The following is a 14575-nucleotide window of genomic DNA, read 5'->3' on the forward strand; positions in this document are numbered from 1 at the left end:
CCAAATAAAATAAATAAAATAATAGGAAATCATCTATTAGATAAACGAATCACGTTTACTCTAAATTGATACTAAACACAGTTCTATTAATCTATCTTTGGCCAAGAACAGGTATCTTGAAAACGAACGAAAATTATTACTACGTGTATACGTTCTTAACTGACATTTGAGGTATCCTTTGATGGTCTTAATGACCATACGAATACGAATTCATCTCGTCGAGGCAATTGTTACGCGAGTATTACGCTGAAACGCGACATGATCTCTTGTGGCTGTAGGTGTGGCCAACTATTTGGGCTGCTCGAGGTCGCTGCGTCACTTTTAGCACTTTGCTTCGTCCACGTGATGCTATTTCTCCAATTTGTCTCGTCGATTATTGAGCGTCGATCGATTGCAAGCTTCGTGGATAAAACTAGGGGGAGGGTAGGGGGAAAAAGAGAATAATATGAGCTAATTAAAACGGTAGATCAGACGCGAAGCAAAACGGCATTTCTTTTCGATTGGGAACGATTTTGAATAGTTGGCCACGACTGTTGAAGAAAGAACATCGCTATCGTAGAACTCTCGCTGTGACAATTGGCCTAATATAAACTCTCTACAAATCTCTCTTACACGATAAAGTACAATAAAGTTGTTCTCTGTACGCATTGAACGCGATACATGCACGTCGCGCTGTATCGACTACAGACGCCGCACGATTCGTCTCTCTCGTCTCACTTTCCCTTTCCCTGCTTCCTTATTTTAAGTTTTTTAAGTTGAATATTATTGCCAACAAATTTCGTGTCTCTAGATATTTTAGTTTGCTCTCCATCTCCTTTCAGATGATTCTTTCGTTCATTCATGCGTGATGAACTCTTGTAGCTGAAGCCTTTCACAGTGTAACATAAGAGAGGCCATTAAATACTATGAAATATGGTACTGCAAATTTTACACGTTAAATATACTTATTAATGCAATTGTTAATATTTGTTTCTCGTAAGAAGTGTTTGTATCTGGTTCTATAAACGCAAGGAATCTTGATGATAAACAAATGTGTAATTATTTCTTAAATCGCTCGTTCTGAATGTTTCGTTAAACTATCGTGTTATTAAAAGGTTCAATCCATCCAAAGTAATGAATTCGAAAAGATCTTGACGATAAAGAAATAATTGCTTATTATAATCGTTCATTTTCAATTTCTCGTTATTTTATCACACTGCCAAAGGATGTTAAACCCGTCTAGTTTGTTTCTTCAATCCTTATACAGCATCGATCGTATCACTGATCAAGGCTAGCGAATCATTATCTGTGCATCGTATTTTCCGGTCGTTTTGCTTCCAGATCGGTGGATCGAGTAAGACGTAGAATTCGTCATCACAAAAGGACCAAAATCTTATACAAACACATCAGACGCTAGAAGTCCAAATTATAGTCAGATCGTAAGATATTTAATCTTCTACGATCAAACTATGGCAATAATAAAATCGCTGGACTTCAGCGATCAGTATTAACATCTAGTATATTCTTTCCTCGTTTCTCGTCTGTTTCGAGTTTCAGGCCACGTATACCGGAGAATCGTCCGCTGAATCTCAGCAAAAATATCCTACCTGCAGCGTCCGCTTTATTGGATGCGCGCGCGCGCATTTCAGACGATACATATACATACGTACACGATAAAATTGACTTTACGATGGCAGAAAACACTCGCACACTCTCTCACGCACGCACTCTCTTCCTTTCCTTCTCTCTGTTTCTGCGATCTCTTCTACTCAATCACTCTTTCCCGACACTTTCATCTTCCTCGTCTTCTTCCTGTTGCTTGTCCATCACTTCTTTTCGTTATTCGATTCGAGAAAGTCTCACAAACGCAATGAAACGATCCGTGGTGTGAACGCGTGAAGATTCTCTCGGTTAGACCGCGGATTTTTATGTCAATTTATATTTTTTATGAACTTAATTAGAGATGAGAATTGAGCAGGAATGCCAAAGTGATCAACTTCGCTTCTCGTTAGTTTCTTTCGACGCATACGTAGACGATTAACATTGAATTCTCGAGAAATGAATTACTCTCCAAATTCGAATGAGTTATTTCTATAATTCATCTATCGCAAGAAAATAATGCAAACCACGTTAAATTCTAAAGTAAATTTAAAAACCATTATTTATAATATCGTCATTTTCCAATACTTTTCAGTTTATGGGACTGATCGATGTCACTTTTGGATGACTTTTATAAGAATTTAAAATACTTGATTCCTTAACGCACAATTTTTCCTCGGGCTTACTAATGCGAATCATTCAATTTCTGACACTGTAAATGGATATTATATGTTTTATGAGATATATATGTGTTTTTTTTTCAATTTTTTAATGCGCATATAAGATAATCGTAGCTCTTGAATCCATATTCTTATATGTCATGTGCGTTAAGTGGTTGAAATATTTATGGTAAATTAAAATATTTATTTTATGTATTTTTGCACATTTAAATTTCGCATAGACACATAAAAATCCGCAGTGTAGTCTTGACACTCCTCCATTGAACCCTAAAGAAGCGTGCTTCTGCTTAACAGAGTTCGAGTGGCGCTTGAGTGGTTACTCAGAGAATTCGTCGACCACACAATGTGCTTGTTCTCCAAAATGCTCGAGACTCGTTTACGGATGAAACCGATGTAACAGGTAATAATTGACAGTCTACATTACACGCTAATTGGTAGCGTCTTCGACACGTTGTTACACTCCACTGTTCGCAGCCTGACGATGAAGATCCGACCTTTCGCTGGGTTTTTAACACATTAACTGCCTTTTATAGCGACTGAAATTTTTTTCTTCAAACTCATCGACCTCTTTCCGACGTCAATTGAAAATCATTTGCGCGTGACGCCAACGTGGCATCATCGGCAGTCAACATGTTAACCAGACGATTCGACATTTGAAGTTCGAGCAAAGACGCCAAGTAAAATTGCATTAATCACTACTGATATGTGCGCGATGTTTTTCTCGGATACAATAAAGATCGTCTGTCGAGTTTCTTCATCGCATTCCATCGAATGCGTCGCGATTAAATCAAAGGAGAGTCTCTGCATCTCCGCTGAAGCAACAGCGAAAAACAATTCCATATTTAACGTTCGATGTTTCTCGAAATGTTTCTCCACGTTTCTTCGCTTCTGTTGCCCGTGACAGAAGTTGTTGCTTGCTGTTGCCTGTTTCTATTCGAAATGGTAAAGATCAAAGAAAAGTAAGAAACAAGAATTCCTTTACTGCGTGCAATTTGTGGCTTGTTTCACGATACATTGAAATTGAAATGAAACTGAAATATTCCCGTGCTTCGGTGTGGATAAAATGTTGCTATTGATATTCATAGAACGGGTTTACCGTTTAAAAGTTCACCAACAACAGGCAACAAAAGATTCCTCGTTATCGCTACAGAGAGGACGCAGTTCGATTCTCGTCGAGATTCGTCTGTACGCGAGTCTTGCATGAGCTCGTTCGAACAGAGGAAAACTGGAGACTTTCTCGAGAGACCGTTTGTTCGCTCTGTGAGAAAAACCTTACCTACGCAAGACGAAAGAAAGATAAAGGAAAAGAAAGGAAATGAAAATAATCTGATCGGAACGAGGCGATTCCCTCACCTCGTCGAACGTGATCGATTTTTTTTTATAGAAAAGATAACGGTCGACTAAACTGGTTCGAATTCTACGAATGATCGCTCCTGGGAACACGCCCTTTGATAACAGTCACTTTTCCCTCGCAAGTTCGATCGTTAAGAAATAAAAATTACCGGCAGTGCATAAATTAGGTCAAGTTGGAGGAGGACGAACAACATTTGAACGCACGTTTCATGCGTAACAAAATGACACAAGAAGAACGAAGTAGGGTGTAATTTACAAACGAATTCGTATCGGAAAAATGAATCGACAAATCTCTTCTTTTCCAGAGATTATCATCTACCAATAATAGATGTCTGCAACCCTTGTTCTCTTTGTTCTTTAAGATTCTCACATCTGCACGCTTCGCTTCTTCATTTTCGTATATTTTTGATATCGCGTCGTTTTTCTTTTTTTTAAATCATTGTCGCGCGTTGTAAAAAATTGCTTTTGATTTTTGGCTGCTTGAGCTGGCTCCGGAGCGATGCTGGCTTGTTTTCCAATCATCGTGAGACTAAAACGAAAACTCGAAATTCCAAGTAACCGATCTCGTAGCAAGGACGAAGTGCCATCTTGTCTAATAATAATATAGAATATCGATTCAAACATTATTAATTCTACCCCGAGCATCATTTTATCCAGTATCGCTCATCGAACCGAGGGGTTGAAAAGTATGGGGGCAAGGGGCAGAGGGTGAGAACAGTTTCAAAGAGGTTTAATCGCGGATTAGTCTCGTAACCGTGAATCGTATACTCGTGATATTCAACCTACTTTCTCTCCTTCTTTCGTTCTTCTTATCCGAGTATAGTAGGACATTACGTATAATATTTAATATGTATACAGTTACTCTTTCTCTCTCTCTCTCTTTTTGTTGTATGTCTTTCTTCTCCGTAACCCTTTGACTGAAGCTCTAACTTTCCGATAAAACCACAAATTCTTAGCTTCTTGTTTGAATTTAGTCAAAGCTGTTTTTAATACAAGTTAGAGAATAATATCCGACGAGTTCTCGAATTTACATGTACAAACATCATCACACACGACTGGTTATTGTGAAACGAGTAATTACCTTGCCTCCGCCCAGTAAAAGGGTTACAAGGGTAAAAGGGGATCTCTGAAATAGCGTCTAGTGTAACATGGCGAAGGGTAATAGTTTTGTAAGTTATAGTTCATCGATTAATTAAGCTTCTCGAGCCGCGTCTCGAGAGAGAGAAGAGGATTAAATGAATCGATAAAACGCTACGCATCTACGGTAATCACGAAAAGTCGATAAACGAGGCACGCACTGCACTCGAAACTCTGCTTTCGTCATTTCTATCTATCGGTATTGTACTATCATTATTTTTTTCATTTTCTTTATTTTTTTCTTTTTACTATTCCGCCGTAGACACACTTTCGCGTGTTCTTCGATTAGTCGAACCCTCGCTTAGGCTTATCGTAGTATATTTACGCGAATTGTTCGTCTTCCCCGAAGTGAAACGAGTACTCGTCTCGCGAATATGTACACATACACGCACACGCGCGCACACACACATATACACACGCACGCATATGTGCGCGAAGAAAATGGTGAAATAATTCAATCGGCAGGGATGAAAGTGAAAAAGAACGTACATATGTATCTCTTTAGCTGTCGAAATTAGTACTTTTAATCAGTACTCGATGAAGTACCGCGGGAATTTTTTCGCGTTTAATTATCCCAAATTTTTGCATGTTTTCGTGTTTTTGTTCTTCCTTTCGGAGTAGTTTCAGGGATGAAGAACGGAAACAGGAAATGTTAGAGTTTCTAACGAACTAACGATGATTACTACAAATCGATTGGAGGAACAGGATTATCAATTTCATGATCGAATGATCGGAGATTGCTAACGAGCAAACTGCGGATGTTTATTTCGTATTTTTACGAACATAATTAAAAAACTGGTCTTTCTAAACCTACGGAATATTACAAAGAATACTTTTTTGTTTTATGTTATACTTTATATATTTCTGCATATAACGTGTACTCTGTACATTCTTGCACTTCGGAATTTTTCATAAATTCATAAACATCCGTAGTCTACTGATGAAGAATTGTTTTACGTGTCTCTTTTTTTCTTTTTTTCTTTTCTTAGAATGTGACAAAGGGGAGATTTAACTGCGAATTAAACTACGTTTTTCTCAAAGTATTGTCCGTGAAGCGGAGTCGAAAAATAGGTCTCGGATCGGTGTGTTCGTTAACCGCTAAAACGACCGACGATTCAAGTTACGTTTAGTCAGATCGATGAGAATGATTCGATGGATGATCCTATAAAAAAAGTAACGACAAAACGTCACGAGGTTACTGTTCCTACAAAAAGGAAACGCCCAGGATAAAGGGTAAAGATTACGCGATAATCAAATAATAGCAACGTAGCGCTACGCTTTTCTCGAGTCTTCCTATCGATTAGTATTATTAGTCCGCGATAACTCGATATGACAGGTTACTAAGTTTGGCCGCTTCTAGGTTATCTTAGATATACGTCTCTATATCGCCGCTATACGTTCCTCGCGTCCCTCGGGATTGCCTTTGGTTCAAGCTGCCTCACGAAAGCAACACCTACGTCTCGCGCCCTTTTTATAAAATGTTAAAACGCCTTATCCTAATTGTTTGTCAAATAAAGCGATTAATATAGTCGATAAATAGACCCTTCCTCTCCGGAATGAAACGCTATCGTTGGCGACACCGTGCACTCTTCGATCTCAAAGAATCGAAAGAGATCGCACGTGCCTCGAGAAGAATACTAACTAGACTCTAAGAATTACAAAATGCTCGTGAATCCTTTGATTTCATTTTTTCATTTTTAATGACTATCGCGTTCGCGATGCAGCTTGAACGGACCCCGAGTGCGATCAAGATCAATCGCATTGAAAATCCTATGTTGAGGATTTTCGAATACTTTATTGATCGTTGTGAACTTCTACTTGTCGTTCCTATTCAACTCGAAGACTACTTTTACTCTCTAAGGAGAGCTTCCTCGGCCTCCTTTCGCCTCGCCTTCGCCTCCTTCTTCGCTCTTTTCTTCTCCTCCTTGGCCAATTTCTTGGCCTCCTTCTGTCTAGTCTTCTCTGCTTTTTCTTCCTCTTTCTGACGAGCCTTCTCCGCTTTCTCCCGCTCCTTCTCCCTCTCCTTCTCCTTCTTCGACTTCTGAATCTCCTGAACCACCGACAGCTTCGGAGCTGACTGAGGCCTCTTCGACGTAGACTTCGTCGATGATGAGGACGTCGAGCTGTTCACGTTGTTAGAATCTCTCGGGGTCGGCGACGTTTCCAATTGAGTCACGATTTTTTGAGCACATCTGGTGAATAGAAGTTGAGGGTATGTCGTATATTATATAGCAAACAAATTTAGTAATAGACAAATTAAGTTTTCACGAAGCAGTTTTATAAAATAGGAACTTGTGCATAAGTATTAGACACTTACGAAAATTTAGATAAACGTGGATATTTATTGGGAAATTAGAAGTCAAAGAATTACTATTTAAAGAACTGTATGAATCATTATTTCACTTGAAATCTCAATTGATGCGTACGAAACGAAGAACCTTGATGCTCATGAAGAAAAGATCGAAAATCTGTACAAAAGATTTAATAATTTATTACCTTATCCTAGTGGATGCTTTTCCTGCACGATAGTCCCTCTGGAATTCCTTGATCGGCGGCAACCTGCGATCCCGATTTTCCCTCATCACTTCTTCCTCTTCCACGACCTGCTGAATCGGATCTTGATACTCCTATTAACAATAATAAACGAAACAAATTGAACTCTAACATTTTATCAATATTTATTTTATGTTATTCTATTTTTTAATATACGTATATGAATTCGATTATTAGAATTTCCAAACAAATTTAAACAACCTGAATTCTCATTTTCATAGATTGCGTCTGTGAGCGTCTCAGAGTCGCGCCAGAAGGTTGCCTCACCCTCGTAGGTTTCCCAAGGTTAGAGCTTCCAGTGCTACTTGCAGAAGACGAACTCGAAGAAGATACGGAAGACACTCCTAAAACATTGAGATAATGTTATAGAAGAGGTAATTCATTTTGTGATTTGTTAGGAACATGGCGAACCGGAAATAGAGGATGAACCACTGGCCATAGAGTACAAAGAGGCGGAGGCTGGCACATTTCCGGCGACCCATCTACCGCCAGGTCCAGTCACTCCCACTGGCACTCCTGTCCCCATGTTATACTCTGACGCGCTTTGTGGCAGAACCCAAGACTTTCCAGACATCGAGTACTATAAAATACAGATATTGCAAGATTTATCATACGACGTTATAGAAATGTATTAAAGTTTGCAAAAGTGTTATAAAAGGAATTATAAAAGGTATCATAAAATGTAGGTAGTATGTCAGGAAGGATGAGAAGGTGTAAATGTTTTAAGCGAAATAAAGTTCTGATGCTAAAATAAAATTAGGATTATATAGATATATTAAAACTACGAAAGTAGAATGTAACGCAAAAAGGGTCCCTCAAATACAAACTAAGTAGCATGGGTCGCTCGCTTAATCCTTAATTTAACCCTCAATTTGAAGTAAATTAATTAATTACACCCTAATCTCAAGCACTTGATCTATACAATATCTAGCGCTTGAAAGTCAAATATTTGTTAAAATATTCAGAAATTAATAAAATATCCAATTCACATCGTCCAAAATTTCCATTCATATGAAACTATCATACTAGCTCAAGAAAGTTTCATCGATTCATTTTTATCAAATACGGCCAACGAGCAATCGCTTTGAAGTTATATTATAGAAACGAAATATCGGTTTCAGCAAGGTTGTATGAACAAAACCAATAATTTACGGATGGTATCCCATGTTCGTGTTTAATATTTCACGAAATTAATTGCAGAGCCGCTGGTGTGAAAAGAGAGTCGAAATGATATTTATTAAAACTGTTCCAAAAAAGAATGGTCATACGTCATGCCTTACGAGCCCATTTGGCCTCGCTAGCAAGGCGACAAGTGCTTTCCCGGTTCGCTCCAATTAACGACGATTTTACACCCCTGCAATCACATCGGCGAGCACGAAGACCGTTTTATTCTGGTTGCATACGTTTCTATGAAACTCCGAGTGAAAAAATTGCATCACGAAATAATCGTAAAACACAACACGTCGTAGGGTGTTCTTCGACGAGAGTGAGAAGTACTTAAATAGGTAGGTAGGTGGTAGGTAAGTAGGTAGTAGATAAATAGGTAGTAGGTAGGTAGATAGTAAATAAGTCGGTATAGCAGGTAGGTAGAGGGAGAGAGTGTGAGAACTGGAAGAAAACAATGTTCATTATTTGTACTACTTACGTCCCGAGGGATGAGGGTTTGTTTCAGGCGTAGAATCTTTGCTCTGCATATGACGCATCTCAGTGGTAAAAGTCTCTGTGACACCGCCATTTGTATCGTTTTGACGAAGCAACGCCTGTAAAATGATTCAAAGAAAAATGTGGTGAACGTAATTAAATTTGGTTGTAAATTATTATTGCTCATTTATGTATTTGTCTTATTGATAACGAGATAATGTCGAGATAATGAAGATTCTTCTAAATTGACACAAAAACTACCAGATAGTATTTCAATCAATGACATCTAGAATGAATCATTGATAGAGAAGATATATATGTATAAATGCGAGAATATTGTAGTATAGTATGCATGATATAGTACGCACAAAAGGATGCAAAAAAAAAAAATCATTTTACCTGCAAACAACCCGATGGCCGCAGGGAGCAGTTTGCATCGTGGCCCTGGCATTCACACAGATCACGCACTACGAGAAGGGAAAGAAGAGTAATTAAAATTTAATCTCGACAAAGCGCATTAGCCTGATCATTCTCCACCCCATTTGAGATTCATCGAGCGATTCGCACGAGGAAACGAAAGATAAATCCAATGAACTCCCACTGGGAGTTTCTGGTTGGTCAGCAGAGACTTTCAGTGGCTAAACAAGTAACATTTGATCCAGCAAAGGATCACAAATTTCCTCAAAGAAGACAGTTTGCCTAAGGATCAGGATCTAAGGTCTAAAAATTTGGTTGATGATATTTCAAAGACAGGTTGTTTTTTTATCAACTGATTTATTTCAACGTGCTAATCTACACTACATCAGCAGTTTCATAACCATTTCTAGAATTCCATATATCTATCACCTTAAAGCTACGATGTTCGTGAATTTATTTATTCCATGCCACCTGTAACATAATAGTGCTCTAAAAACATTCAATCTCATTATGATCCTTATTATTATCACTAGAATTACCAAGCTCAACGAAATTAGCTGCTTTGTAATTAATAAAAAAATGCACAAGTGCTTTTGACAAAATGAATGTTCACTTTTATCAAAACAGAAACATAATTATCATATATTTTTTCATGTTTATATACCGTTTCCACGATACCAAGCATATAAATAAGTAAATTGTTGTTCAACAATTTAATTAACTTTATTATAAAAGCATCATGTGCAGAAACGGAAATAAAACTTTTCTATAGCAAGTGTTCAAATATAATTTCTCAACTCGGTGTAGTTCTAGTGTCAATTTATATTTTATTCGCGCTTCTTAACCCACCTCCATGTTGACCTCCAGCACCAACGTTAGCACCCCTGCCAACTCCAAATCCACCACCCATACCACCTCCCATATCACCACCTCCTCGCCCTCTTCCTCCACCACCGTCTCCACCTCCTCGAGTAGCCCTTCTGCTTCTCTTCATATCTCCACTCACGAATCCAGAGGATCCAGACTGAGACATCATTGCGTGCCCCGATTGGGCCATATCGTCAGGAGACATACCTGGGGGTGGTCCTGGAGGTGATCCTGGAGGTGGCCCGCATGGTGATCCATTCGGTGGTGGGCCGCAATTTTGAGAGTTATCTTGGGGGCTGCGTTTTTCTCGATCACTGTGAAGGTTGGCAGAACTGGAGGAACTAGACTCCGAGGGAGCTCCAAGGACCTCGAATTATTTTTAGAGATAGTTTAGTTTAGGTAGTTTGGATTTTCAGTTATTATTTGGGTCATGATATAGCGAGGCAGTAGAGTAGGTAAAATAGATTGATTCTTGATTTGACAAAAATAAATTGATTTCACATCTCGAGTTCTAGGCTTACTTAAGTTTGGGAATATATGGAAATACATTGGAAATACATTTGGAAATACAGATAAAAAAGATGACTGGAATGTAGATGTAATATAAAACATTCGAGATATGTATTGGTTTATGACATTTAAAGATTCAAGCGAATCTCTTATCTTTTTAGTTATGTCTATAAAAATGAAAATTTATATAGAAATCCATATACTGTGGATGTTTATGTAAATTTACACTTTTATGAACTATAACTAACAAAGAAATAGAATCAATAAAGGTTCGTTTTATCCATTGAATACTACAACGAGTAATTTACTTCACTTTATGCATTTCAGTATATTCTGTGTATTCTATACAATTTGGAACATTTAAATATCTTATAAACGTATAAATATCGCAGTCTACTTATTGACTAAGTACTTCAGTTGCAAGTAGAAAAGCAGGAAATGTTTATTACCTTTTTAAATTATCCTCTCTTAATTTTTATGTCAACATGCTACAAAGAGTACATTGATTCTGTATAAAAGATTTGCTCATATGACTCTAATGTAGGTTTTAGGTCTATTCATATTGCTATCAATTCGTCAATTTAATGTATCAATTTAATTTAATTCGTGCAACCTCGGCATATACATGACCCAAATTATGTGTATAAAAAAATGGATGCAAAAGGTTAGTAGAATTGAAAAAATAATTAAAATAATATCTTCTGTACTCGAAGCTTGATAAATAAAGGGAAAAGCTTGCTTACAGAGAGTCCCAGCAAAGCGACCACGCTGCAAACGAGGAGATACTTCATATTCACTGATATCTCGACACTCGACACTGTTTCTCTCGCTTTTGGCCCGTCGAATAAATAGTCACGACGTGATTACATGAAAAGGGGAGATGGAATGAGATGCATCAGATATTGCACAGGTGCATGGAAAAAGGATTCGCTGAAAAGGAAATGATGGTTGGGTGTCATTATCAGCTACCTCCATTGTCGCTTATTTTTCCACAGAAGCTACGATTCCTATCTTTTTGTTTTTTTTTCTTACGTTCTTTGTCGCAATCGTAGCCGCAGATAATGGAAGAATCCTGATGGTTCGTGATGTTAGTTGAAAAAATATTATTCTACAACACAGATGCACGGAAGATAATTACTGTAACTCGTCCGAATGTTATCGTTTGCCGAATCGTTTACTTAGCACCGGCTTTGATGACAGCGATACTTATCTTCTCAGGAAACTAATTCGCTCACCGACGATAATAATGCCAACCATTGTCTCCAAATTATGTAACCAGCCGTCTTAAACGAAGCCTGTGTGCTTTGTTTTTCTATAAACAATAATCGATTATTTCCTCTCGTACGATGCAACTTGCAAAAGTTATTTTCCTAATGTTCTTGAATGATTTATGATCGTTTGGTGTTCCGCAATTACTTCAATTTTTTGATCTTTTATTTCTTATATTTCATATTTAATGTGGCGGCTATTATTGATAATAAGAGTGGTGTTGGGATATAGATATTATTCAAAATATGTTTCGCAATGTTAGCACAAACTATGTCGCTCCGTAAGACCTCGAAGTATATACGAATACATGGTCCACTTGAATTTAAATAAATGAAAAATACTCCCTTTTTATAGTATTTCAAGTAATTAATCTTCCTGTCAACGAATCGTTCTTCTCAGTCATTAGGATTAAGTCTTTATTAAATCTCGAACCAACTGCTCGATGACATTTTGATACAAGATGATTTCTTTAAACAAGAAATTTTCCTCGTTAGTCAGTAGAATCGAGTCCAGCTAATTCTTTAATAATTTAGAATTTACAAGATGATTTCATTAAAAAACGAATTTTCCATCGTCACATAATAACATCAAATACTTCGAATAAAATTAACAATATTAAGTTGATCAGTTCTTTGATGATACCAATAGAATAATTCTTCCACATGATAAATTTATTTATTTAATAAATTATCCATTTTCGTATAATAACATAAAATTCTTCAAGCATAATTACGAATAAAATATCCCTGTTTACCTCTTTGAGGCGTTATCTCCAGAGACCTAGAGGATTGTAATGGACATAACCAAATGAAGCGTCGATTAAATTGGAATATTAATAGCTGCTCGAGGGTGGACGAACATGTCAGGAGTCGCAGGGTCGTAGCAACCACTTTGTCAGCTTCGTTAATCGACTTTTTCAACCCATTGAGCAGCCTATTCGCTCGGAAATTGCAACTTTTCTGGACCAGCGGCTGTCTTTCGAACGAACAGAAAGGCTTCTCCTCTCTATGCAGCGTCCATTTGACCGTCGAAAATTCTCTCTGCAGCCCTTGTGTCGTCGCTCGTTTGGTGTATTAATTTCTTTCTGGGTCACTGTACCTGCCAGCTTCTCTTCCTTTTCTCCACTCTGATTCTGTCGTTGTTGAAAATAACTTGCGTAGTTCAAAATAACGCGGATTTAGTTTTTAAGATCGAGGCCAGTCTCGAAATGCCTGTTTTTAAGCTTTTCCTCTCGCGCAACGATTTTTTCCCTAATGTCTGAAATAGTCCACGTTCGTTCACCTCAAAATTTATTCAAACTAAAATTAAGTCTGATATGAAATTGACTGGAAGACCCTGACGATCTTATTGTTTGAAAAGAAAGAAATCTGCTTTCACTGAAATTGTTGTTAATTGGTCATTGATATTAATACTATTTATTTTGTTCATTTATTTCGTGGGAATTCATTTATTTCATTGCTATCGAATTTTTCATTTTTTTACTGAAATATTTTTTCAGTACCTCTGTAGTCTAATTTAATGTACTGAATGATTTTTCTATCAAAAAGCTTTCGTTTGATAATTTGATAATTTAAACAAACCACCAATCTATCTAGGAAATGATATAAAAGCAGCCTCTTCATTATAAGTTGTATTTGTAACTCTTAAAAAATATAGCGTCTGTAATATACTTTATTATAAAACACTTAACTGATTAAATTAACAAAAACTTAAAGATCTTGATGAACTTGAATAAGTAAAGAAACTGCTCCAAAATGTTTGACGCCTCTGGCTGCCGATCTTTCGATTGCATATTAATTTCCAAAATTAAGTTGCATCATGTCAACAACTCTGGTAAAGAATAGAATCATCCAAGATCCTCCCATTTGTAATTTCGTAATTAAATTACACTTTGTCAAAACTAGACAACTTGTCGCGTACTATCTTCAATCGTAGTCAATTACTGTCTCATTTATTTACGAAAATCTCCAGACAAAGTTACAAATATACAAAAACAAAATTTAATAACAGAACTTTCCAATCAGCAACGCTTCTCGATTAATTCAGATCCGTGAGAGATGATAGGTAGAAAAGGATGCTGCGTAAAAATGATCGAAATCTCATTGTCAATCGTGATTGATTTAATGAAATTTTTCCCCAGACATCAAAAGAGAACGATTTCTTTTATTCCGCTCTCTTTCCTCGCGAGGGTACCGCGCAAATCTCATTCCCTCGCCAATCATCGTCTCTCCTTCTGGCAAAATTACGAATTAGGCTTGATTATGCCTTGTCCCTGGCAATAAGAAAGAAAGTAACGAGGTTACCTCGAGCAACCTTGAAGAAAAAAAGGCGAAGGCAAACGCGTAAGAAAATGCAGCTGACCTAATCTCCATTGGGACCAGTCGGGGGGACCTTTCCCGCACAGTGTTCCAGAGGTATTAATTAAATCGAGGGTTACCTCGACATTTCACTGAAAATTTCTTTCATTCTACGCCAGAATTAAGTGGTAATTTCTCCCTCTGCGGTTTTCCACTCAATCGAAATATCCGATTTTTATGACCAACTGCCGAGTGGGCCGAGAATTTTTCAAA

At 37.4% G+C, this 14575-nt stretch overlaps 2 protein-coding genes across 4 annotated transcripts in view; both read right to left on the bottom strand.

Moving 5' to 3' along the window:
- Nucleotides 1–4043: 4043 nt before the first annotated feature.
- The window catches only part of LOC100749744 (fl(2)d-associated complex component), a 45196-nt gene continuing 34664 nt past the window's right edge, over nucleotides 4044–14575 (bottom strand). For 2 of the 3 annotated variants that reach the window (XM_012386901.1, XM_033321442.1), the window contains exons 4-9: nucleotides 9342–9409; nucleotides 8947–9061; nucleotides 7713–7881; nucleotides 7503–7645; nucleotides 7245–7375; nucleotides 6598–6940 (exon numbers count right to left, since the gene is read on the bottom strand). In XM_012386901.1, coding sequence (XP_012242324.1) covers nucleotides 6598–6940; nucleotides 7245–7375; nucleotides 7503–7645; nucleotides 7713–7881; nucleotides 8947–9061; nucleotides 9342–9409 — 969 coding nt within the window. Of the gene's footprint in view, nucleotides 6941–7244; nucleotides 7376–7502; nucleotides 7646–7712; nucleotides 7882–8946; nucleotides 9062–9341; nucleotides 9410–14575 lie in introns of all 3 variants that reach the window. The other variant, XM_012386914.2, reaches the window with a different exon arrangement.
- On the bottom strand, nucleotides 9697–11739 carry LOC100749864 (translation initiation factor IF-2). Its single transcript, XM_003484918.4, has 3 exons — nucleotides 11480–11739; nucleotides 10209–10593; nucleotides 9697–9830 (listed from the first exon to the last, which is right to left on the bottom strand). Exons 1-3 carry the CDS (start codon nucleotides 11525–11527, stop codon nucleotides 9817–9819), a joined length of 447 nt encoding a protein of 148 aa, XP_003484966.1. The 5' UTR covers nucleotides 11528–11739; the 3' UTR covers nucleotides 9697–9816.

Source organism: Bombus impatiens, unplaced genomic scaffold (genome assembly GCF_000188095.3).
Source record: "Bombus impatiens unplaced genomic scaffold, BIMP_2.2 scf_0027, whole genome shotgun sequence".
Lineage (NCBI taxonomy): Eukaryota > Metazoa > Arthropoda > Insecta > Hymenoptera > Apidae > Bombus > Bombus impatiens.